Source organism: Chiloscyllium punctatum, chromosome 3 (genome assembly GCF_047496795.1).
Source record: "Chiloscyllium punctatum isolate Juve2018m chromosome 3, sChiPun1.3, whole genome shotgun sequence".
Taxonomy (NCBI): Eukaryota; Metazoa; Chordata; class Chondrichthyes; order Orectolobiformes; family Hemiscylliidae; genus Chiloscyllium; species Chiloscyllium punctatum.
The window spans coordinates 125,618,111-125,628,751 of NC_092741.1; the positions used below are offsets into that span (position 1 = coordinate 125,618,111).

Below are 10,641 nucleotides of genomic sequence, written 5' to 3' on the forward strand. Positions count from 1 at the left end.
TATTAACTGTACTAAACAACCTCTTTCAAATTAACCTTCAACATCATCCGTGGAATACTTAACTTGACCATTTCCTTTTTTCAAGCAGTCCTCCACAGTTGTTTAAATTTTATTTTGTCGTTCTTCCAATTAAATATTTTCTGATTTGCCTCCCTTGATTCCACTCCCCATGGTATTTTGATACCATCTGTAAATTTGACCAATTTCTATTGGTTTTCTGAATGTAAACCATTGAAAATCAGAAACCGTTATGGTCCCTAACACTGACCCCAGCGAGTACTCATACCTCTACACTGACATAGTAACTTTTAAAACAAATGCGTTTTCTTCTCGAGCCAAGAATTTAATCTGGACCTTCACAGCTTTCATCTCACCTGACAGCCTTTGATGCAGAACTTTGCCCAAGTCTGTTTTGAAAGTCAAGGGACATCACATCGTAGACTGTCAGCTCATGGAGCATAACACTTGATCAAAACGAATTTGGTCTCTCATTTAGAATCCTTCCCAGTAGAAATTATCCAGGAGATCCACTTTGAAAGCCAGGCAAGAGGAAAGACAGACAGACTTCTAGATCTTACAAAAAACATTTCTACCATACTGGCCCATTGACCAGGCAAGCGATAGTTACAAATTCACAAGTACCAGTTAGAATTAGTAAAAACACATTGGCGCTAACCCAGCTCTTCATGTAATTCTGCTGAGAGACTACTAAAAACTACTAAAAACAGTGTGGCTTAGTTATTCTGGTCTCGACTGCATTTGGGGTTGTTTAAACATTTTTGACAGTAGGAGAGCAAAGGATCTCCTCAACAATTTCATCACAATAATGACATGCTTTGTATGGTCTAGCAAAGAAATACTGGCATCAAAATAATGAAGTTTAATTTAAATAATGCATGACCATATCCCAGGTAAACTCAGAGCATGTCACATCGACATTGTGAGGAAAGGTTTCAGATTACTGGTCTCAAACTTCTTTAAAGAAAGCCTTTCATTCTGTTTTTTTCTGAACAGTTTTGGCACTTTCATATTCGATATCAGGAATGTGACGTCTTGACCAGGGCACCAAAATAATTTTCTTTTTGAAGCCTTCTTCGTGAGATTTTTCTTGAGGGCTGCTCTTTGGTTTAGAGGAGCTTTATTTTGGTTTTCAGGGCCTCCTCTTCATTATCAGTAAATCATTTATTAGAGGATACAGTCATGAAGTAACAGTAGTTTCTGAATTTATGTTGACATTTGGAGTATTGGGGCATGCACAAAAACAAAATTAGAAGAATTCATCAATATTTTATTAATCCTCCATTAAAGGCCACAACAAGCAAAGAAAGCATTATCAGACACCTCAGTGTTTAAACTGACACGAGACAACAGGCATAAATTAGCAACAGTTATTTTTCAAAATAACTGGCACACGCTTCTTCACACACAAAAAAAAGCACCCTAAACACATCTTCCACAAAGGGGGTGAAGTCGCAGCTAATGTGTTTCCTTTGCATATGCATAAAACTGGAAGAGTTTAACAAGGCAGTTACCATCCTTTTTACTGCACCTCAGATTTCAGTCAGAGATTTAAATGTAACAATTCACACAGTGTTCTATTAGTATCCTCAACATTTCCTCTCACATGGCTGCTCCTGAGCTAATAAGGTCTTAAGCCAAAGATTCCACATTCATTTGGATAGAATTCATTACCTCGGTGATTTCACATTTCCCTTGCTTCTCACGAGTTGAGTGGTCTTTCGTTGACAAGTTCAAACAATATGCGTCCTTTGCAGCGTCCATCCTCACCTTGTGGTTTGCCTTCTCCCTCCTGTCCCTTCTCGTGCCAACCTCACTTACAGCCTCTATATCTTCTGCCACGACCTGTGTATTCCCAGCCGCAGTAGTCCCATTTTCCAGCCTCATCCACATATCCTGCTTCTCCAGATTGCTCAGCCCCTTGTTCATTCACTTTCCGTCCTTTCTTTCTTATTCACTGTCTGCTCACATGGTGTTTTCTTTCTCGTATTTGTTGCTGGTAGTGAGCCTATCGGCAAAATTGGGAGAGAGAATCAGTCTGTGATTGCACAGAGATAACTTTCCATTCCATGTACAGAGCAATGTTTTTTCCATTGGTTGGCCCCATGATTGAATTTTTCCATAAGTCCTGAGAGTTTCATGTACGAATTGACCTGGGTTGCTGTATTCTGAGCACTGCTCCTGATGGAGAGGGTGCTGTCCACGTGGTTAGGCTAGATTGTTTGTGACTCTGACCTACCTATAAAATACAAGCATGATTGACTCATCTGATATAATATCTATATAATACCTCACCAATTCATGGTTAGACCCTTGCAGAGAATTAGGCCCTAATTTTAACGGCCTGACAGAAACAAGGCAGAGGGGGTGGGAGAGGGCTGTTAGAATAACTTACTGATCTATCTTCCTGTCATGTCCTGATATTCAGTTTCCAAACTTCTTCTTTTGATCAGTAGTATTAATTGAAGGCCGGGGTTGGAATTAATTGAGGGCTTGGGTAGTGGTGATGCAGAGAGATGTCTCTATGATCAAACCATCAAGAGCCAGACATGGGAGAGGTCCAGAAGGTGAATTTAAAGTTTTACTTTAGGTTATCCTGTGGAATAGGAGTGTTTCCCAGAGCCTCATGCTGGAGATTTGGGCTTTGGTTTCTTCACTCCCTTCCAAACCTGGTGTCTCCTTTTAGGGCATGTTGGCCGAGAGTCATGTGCTGTCTCAGGTCTCCACTCTGCCCCTCAGTCAGTTAGTGAGTCTGTCTGGGACTGGGACTTTGCAAACCAAGCGCTGCAGGTAAATACAATTCCTGTTAAAATTGAAATCTTAAATGTCATTATCTGGGGCTGCAATCATTTTGTCAAACCTATGTATAAATGTATGCATTTCTATATAAAATGTAAGACACTGGTGAGACGTTGTAATTGTTCTTTATTTTTTATGGAATCACACTTTAAAAAAAACTTATCTATGCCTTTAAGAAAAATTGCTTGTATACAAGATAGGTATTCATTAGAATTGCTTACAAGTGGGCTCACTGTGCAATGCTTTGCAAAAGAAACTCCATTCATTTCTTTGCTCTTTTGTGTTTGAACAATTTCAGACCTACAAGAAAAAGAGTGCTTTCAAAAGCAAAGACTGTCTAAATGGTTCTACAATAGCTGCGAATGGACACACAAATGGCCTTTCTACACAGATGGATCATTATTCAGAAAAGAAAACTCACTAAGATCGATCCCAGGGCTAGAACCGCGTTTTGTCAGCACACTAAGAGTTTTGTGATGTCTTGAGGCAATTTCAAAAGTTACCAATGTGTTAACTATATCCAGTCTGCATTATATAGCCATATAGGGTAGGGATTTGGAACTGAATATTGTTGTGATCAATAGAAAAATGAATTTAGAGAAACTTCCATATGTGAAAGTGTACCTAAGTGATAGAAAGGTATGGAAAATAATATCAGCCCTATATAGTTTCAAAAATGATAGGATATTTCCTACACTAGAGCAATGGACCCCAGTGTGAATCAGGTAAAATGTGGTTGATTTTAGTTTACAACACTGTTGTTGCCTTACTGCGTTTTGTGTGTTAGGTACTGTCTTGTATTTACTTTAATCTTAAACCATATTTATATGTTTCAACTGAAATGTAATTTGGCACAGGGTGTTGACCCACATGCCTTAGTTTTAGCTAAAGTTGCAATGCTGCATAATTATTATGTTTTAAATGTTTTGATAATCCATACCTCTTTCTTGACTATAAATAATTGACTTGCTTGTTTTAACAACATAAGGTGTGTTGAGTTGCTGCCACAGTGTAGGAGCAGATAACTGAGTACTGCATAGGTATGTTTTACACGGTCAAATTCTCTTAAGTGCAAATGACTATCCAACAATGGACAACTGCTGAGCATATCCAGCTTATGCATCCAGTTCGACTGAATGGTCGACAATTGAGTGAAAGTCTACTCTTGTCACTGTTGCTCCTGGACCAAGTTCCAAGCCCTTCATCATGTACGCCTTGTTACTGGCCTAAAATTCCAGTCGTTCTTCTCAGGAATTTCCACAATTATTTGTTCATTGTGACAGTTTGCACTGGTAGTGCAGAATTAAGGCTGTAGTTTATGAGCTCCCGAGACCTTCCGCTTTTGTGTAAATGCTGAAAGCCTTGTGTGCTGCTGAGATTTTTTTTTAGAAAAAGTTGGAAACGCAGAGTAAGTCTGATAAAGATCTGAGAGAGATAAATCTGTTTTTGTTTCAGTTGCTGACTGAGCCACTTTGTATCCTTAAGATTTGCTACTTTTATTTCAGATTTCCGGCATTCCTTCTCGTAAACAAAAACCATTCTGTGCTGTTGACCTAAGCTGAGACACACTTTTATTTCAAGGGTACACTTCTATTTTGAAGGGTTGGCTGTTTGGCTAAAGCCTATTTGTGGCGCATCTTGCAAAAATAAAGGTTATGAAGTAACTGAATTATGTTGTTATACTTACCTGTGTCCTGTGAATGAGGTGAATTAACTGTCGGGACTGTACCTTAATTGCTGTGGCCAGGTTGTGTGATGTACATGTGGTCATGGTCTCATTACGTCCAAAATGCAAAACATTTCTGTGTGTATACTGATGTTTGTGTGGCGTATTGTTGTGTAGGTGCAGCAGCACTGTTAGTTTATGAGGAATTTGAGACCCTAGAAGTAAATGTGACATTTTTCACTCAGTACATGTTCAAAATATTTGATGGGGTATAGTCCTTCAGCCTTTTTGTGAGGGGTGAACTTGAATTGATAGGTAAATAGAGAGTTTTCATTATATGAGAATGACTTGATTGTCTCTTGATTCTGGGGCAGCACATTGTGTCTTTAATCAGGCATCAGTCTTTAAAATGCCATGGATGAGTAGCTAAAAGAAGTGCAAAGATTCCATATCTTCCGGAGGTGCACTGAAAAGCCTGCTGTAATTGAAACAGATTTAAGCCATAGCACACAGTGGAAAGTTGATTTTTTTTTCTGTCTAAATAATTTTATTTTAAAGTTGCAGTGAATATCACTATTTATTAAAATGAACTAATGTTTCTGAGGTATCAAATGTATTTAAAGTATAACATTTATGCAGCAGTGTCACTTTAAATAACTTTTGCAGTTACACATATGCCTTAAAAATAAATTGCAGGGTCCAAGGTTTTGCTGCAGGCTTACCCAATGGTTTAAGTGAGGTCTGTGCAAAAACAAAGTTCATGCAATTTCTAATTTGCATTAATCAGCAGTATGATGACCCTAATTCTGTTATCCATATTTGAATTAAATGTTCATTAATAACCAGTAGGTCTCAAATGCTTCAACGTTACATTAACAGATTTTGTGATATACTCTCAAACAAACAACATATTGATCTTTATTACTAATGAGTCAGTGTCATAGCTAATGAAATATTATCCCTAAATATTAAAAAAAAACCTGATCCCTTTGATTGGATGTCTTATTTTTGGTGGTGTTATATACTGAGTGAGTCTTTGGTCATGGTGATTCTATTTATGGACATGTCAGTAAAATTGCCATGCTTTGTACAGCCCATACAGGGGATATAATGTGAAACAACTTCCTTTCCTATCCTACCCGGAACAGAGTTTACACACTTTACCTGTAAGTTCTGGGCTCGTAAGCATTAGCTGAAGCTAAGGCGAAAGTTACGGCTCTCGGTCATTATCCAAAGTGTAGCAGACAATTTCGGACTTTTAAACAAAAAACCCAATTTACAGGTAAAGTGTGCAAACCCTGTTCCGGGTAGGATGGGAAAGGAAGTTGCTTCACATTATAGCCCCTTCATCGTATGAAGCAGCGATCCATTTTCTAATGTGATTCAATTTATGGAAAGGTTTAACCAATATTCTACTTGAATTTTACAAATTTGGATAAAAGTTACTGAAACTGTACCTGAAAATACAATTTGAGTCTTTCTAGTCAGTCAAACAATTATTCACTTTGTGAAAATATCCTGAAAGGCACTTGTTTCATCAAATGACAACATGTTTTACAAGAGAATAATCAGTGTACATTTTTGTGGTTTCACATATAACATTTATAATGGGAGCAAAAGTTTTGAATATAGAGTTATCAATGGTCAACTTTCTAAAGAGCCAGGGTCTGCCGATTACACATAAGGTTTGAGGTTGCTTTAAATGCTGCAAAGACAAGAATCAAAGCCCGACTGTGAATGCTTATACAATGCAATGTAGAATAAGAACGCACATACATACAAACTAAACCATGGGATATCAAAGAGCAGTATCTTCAGATGGGCCAGAATATGCAGCCAATGTTGAGAGTTGCTTGAATTGCTGAAGCAGTTCTTTCCATTTCAAATGTTGGTGCAGAGTAACAGTCTTGGGTTCTTCAGAGTTTTGCATTAGATTCCCCCTATATCCCAAAAGAAAGTATCCACTTGGTTTGTGGGGCTTAATTGAAGACTGCACTACAACCTATAAGCAATGCCGTTCTTACTGAAGTACAACATTCTGTATCCCTTTTCTCATACAGGCACTGAATATTTCGGGTAATGCTACTCTCAAATCTCAAATTACATTTAAAAAAAAACTTTAATCATGAGTGTGCTGGTTTAACCTGTGTCTGAGTAACTTGTACATTCACCAGTTGTAACCTCTGCAAATGGACTCAAAGTTCACAAAATTAAAATCTTTACTCAACTTGAAATGTGGTCCCAGTCCATTTATAACTTGGTGATATGAAAATGTGTTGCTGGATATGAAAATGTGTTGCTGGAAAAGCGCAGCAGGTCAGGCAGCATCCAAGGAGCAGGAGAATCGACGTTTCGGGCATGAGCCCTTCTTCAGGAATGAGGAAAGTGTGTCCAGCAGGCTAAGATAAAAGGTAGGGAGGAGGGACTTGGGGGAAGGGGCGTTGGAAATGCGATAGGTGGAAGGAGGTTAAGGTAAGGGTGATAGGCCGGAGTGGAGGTGGGGGCGGAGAGATCAGGAAGAAGATTGCAGGTTAGGAAGGTGGTGCTGAGTGCGAGGGTTGGGACTGAGACAAGGTAGGGGGAGGGGAAATGAGGAAACTGGAGAAATCTGAGTTCATCCCTTGTGGTTGGAGGGTTCCTAGGCAGATGATGAGGCGCTCTTCCTCCAGCCATTGTGATGCTATGGTCTGGCTATAACTTGGTGATATGAGTAACACATGCACATGGGCAGTTTGCTCCCACTTAGAAGTATATCTGCTAACACATGCTGAAGATGGTGTTTACTTATTGGTCTCTACTGGTGTGGAAATCTTGATTTAAGTGCTCACAGTGCTGTACAATAAGTGTATTTCCAGGGATTCTGTGAGCCAACTGAAGATGGTAGATCTCTGTAACCATTTGCAGAGGCAGCATTGCTGTCTGGAAGCTGAATAATCCAACTGCTGTTTGTTGATAACATGTTCTTCAGCTTTGGGAGTGAACTGGCAACTGCATAAAAAATGGAAAATCACAATATTTGGACAACAGTTAATGTAGAGGTTTCATTAAGATGATCACTACTGGCCTTTATAAAGGGAAGTTGTTTTACTCAGGATCAATAGTTGCACAGACTCAGTAGTTAAATTAGATATCCCTGAACATGTCTAGATTGGGATGCACAGTTAATCAGCACTCCTTCATCATAAATGAGGCCGTATACCACTTCAATGCTGTTTATTGTTTTAAATGCTTTCAGTGGCATTATCTCCTCTGCTAATTTGGCTGGTGTATCAGTACATAGAGTCATAGAGATGTACAGCATGGAAACAGACCTGTCCATGTCGACCAGTTATCCCAACCCAATCTAGTCCCACCTGCCAGCACCCAGCCCATATCCCTCCAAACCCTTCCTATTCATATACCCATCCAAATGCCTCTTAAATGTTGCAATTGTACCAGCCTCCACCACATCCTCTGGCAGCTCATTCCATACACATACCACCCTCTACGTGAAAAAGTTGCCCCTTGGGTCTCTTTTATATCTTTCCTCTCTCACCCTAAACCTATGCCCTCTCGTTCTGGACTTCCCGACCCCAGGGAAAAGACTTTGTGTACTTATCCTATCCATGTCCCTCATAATTTTGTAAACCTCTATAAGGTCACCCCCCAGCCTCCGACGCTCCAGGGAAAGCAGCCCCAGCCTGTTCAGCCTCTCCCCGTAGCTCAAATCCTCCAACCCTGGCAACATCCTTTTAGATCTTTTCTGAACCCTTTCAAGTTTCACAACATCTTTCCAATAGGAAGGAGACCAGAATTGCACGCAATATTCAAACAGTGGCCTAACCAATGTCCTGTACAGCCGCAACATGACCTCCCAACTCCTGTACTCAATACCCTGACCAATAAAGGAAAGCATACCAAACACCTTCTTCACTATCCTATCTACCTGCGACTCCACTTTCAAGGAGCAATGAACCTGCCTCCAAGGTCTCTTTGTTCAGCAACACTCCCTATGATCTTGCCATTAAAATGTATAAGTCCTGCTAAGATTTGCTTTCCCAAAATGCAGAACCTCGCATTTATTTGAATTAAACTCCATCTGCCACCTCTCAGCCCATTGGCCCATCTGGTCCAGATCCTGTTGTAATCTGAGGTAACCCTCTTCGCTGTCCACTACACCTCCAATTTTGGTATCATCTGCAAACTTACTATCTGTACCTCTTATGCTCGCATCCAAATCATTTATGTAAATGACAAAAGGTAGAGGGCCCAGCACCGATTCTTGTGGCACTCCACTGGTCACAGGCCTCCAGTCTGAAAAACAAACCTCCACCACCACCCTCTGTCTTCTACTTTTGAGCCAGTTCTGTATCCAATTGGCTAGTTCTCCCTGTATTCCATGAGATCTAACCTTGCTAATCAGTCTCCCAGGGGGAACCTTGTCGAACGCCTTACTGAAGTCCATATAGATCACATCTACTGCTCTGCCCTCATCAATCCTCTTTGTTACTGCTTCAGAAAACACAATCAAGCTTGTGAGACATGATTTTCCACGCACAAAGCCATGTTGACTCTCCCTAATCAGTCCTTGCCTTTCCAAATACATGTACATCCTGTCCCTCAGGATTCCCTCCAACAACTTGCCCACCACTGACATCAGGCTCACAGGTCTATAGTTCCCTGGCTTGTCTTTACCGCCCTTCTTAAACAGTGGCACTACGTTTGCCAACCTCAGTCTTCCGGCACCTCCCCTGTGACTATCAATGATACAAATATCTCAGCAAGAGGCCCAGCAATCACTTCACTAGCTTTCCACAGAGTTCTCGGGTACACTTGATCAGGTCCTAAAAATTTATCCACTTTTAACCGTTTCAAGACATCCAGCACTTCCTCCATATTCATTTAGTATCTCCCCCATTTTCTGTGGCTCCACACAAAGGCTGCCTTGCTGATCTTTGAGGGGCCTCATTCTCTCCATAGTTACCCTTTGTCCTTAATATATTTGTAAAAACCCTTTGGATTCTCCTTAATTCTATTTGCCAAAGCTATCTCATGTCCCCTTTTTGCCTTCCTGATTTCCCTCTTAAGTATACTCCTACTTTCTTTATACTCTTCTAAGGATTCACTCGATCTATCCTGTCTATACCTGACATATGCTTCCTTCTTTTTCTAAACCAAACCCTCAACTTCTTTAGTCATCCAGCATTCCCTATACCTACCAGCCTTCCCTTTCACCCTGACAGGAATATACTTTCTCTGGATTCTTGTTATCTCATTTCTGAAGGCTTCCCATTTTCCAGCTGTCCCTTTATCTGCGAACATCTGCCTCCAATCAGCTTTCGAAAGTTCTTGCCTAATACTGTCATAATTGGCCATTCTCTAATTTGGAACTTCAACGTTTAGATCTGGTCTATCCTTTTCCATCACTATTTTAAAACAAATAGAATTATGGTCGCTGGCCCCAAAGTGCTCCCCCACTGACACCTCAGTCACGTGCCCTGCCTTATTTCCCAAGAGTAGGTCAAGTTTATTACCTTCTCTCGTAGGTACATCCACATACTGAATCAGAAAATTGTCTTGTACACGCACTTAAGAAATTCCTCTCCATCTAAACCTTTAACACGATGGCAGTCCCAGTCGATGTTTGGAAAGTTAAAATCCCCGACCATAACTACCTTATTATTCTTACAGATAGCGGAGATATTCTTACAGTGTATGGCAGTCAGATCCAGTTGCTTAAAGCTAGCACTGTTTAAAGGGGCGATGTATTGTGGCTGGAAATGAGTCCAGTCTGTGAAGTGAGCTGCAAGATTTTGAGATCCCACTGGAGGCATTTATAAATGAGAAAAAACAGGAGAAATGTTGTGTTTCTGTAGGGGCCAAGGCAGAGAGTGGGGGGAGCATCTTTCAGACACTTGCTCCAAAATCAAAGGGAGCAGACGCTCAATGCTCAGGTCCTTGGTATAGTTGAATTAACCTCACGTGTACTGAAATCATTGTGAGAGAAAAGTATCTTTCTATGCCACAACTTACAAATAACCTCAGCCAACTCCTGAATGCTGCTATTACTGTCAGGTCCGGATTCTTAATTCACATTCACATGTCTCGTACGGCTTTAAAAGGCACCACATCTCTCATCTTTGACATGCTGTCAGCTATTCAACCACAAAAGCCTCATC

At 40.4% G+C, this 10,641-nt stretch overlaps 1 protein-coding gene across 3 annotated transcripts in view; it reads left to right on the plus strand.

Moving 5' to 3' along the window:
* Window positions 1-6,717, plus strand: part of elovl5 (ELOVL fatty acid elongase 5) — a 112,681-nt gene extending 105,964 nt beyond the window's left edge. For all 3 annotated transcript variants that reach the window (XM_072560347.1, XM_072560338.1, XM_072560329.1), the window contains one exon: window positions 3,116-6,717. In XM_072560347.1, the coding sequence (XP_072416448.1) occupies window positions 3,116-3,241 (126 nt within the window). In that variant the 3' untranslated portion in view covers window positions 3,242-6,717. The remainder of the gene's footprint in view (window positions 1-3,115) is intronic.
* The last annotated feature ends 3,924 nt before the right edge of the window (window positions 6,718-10,641 follow it).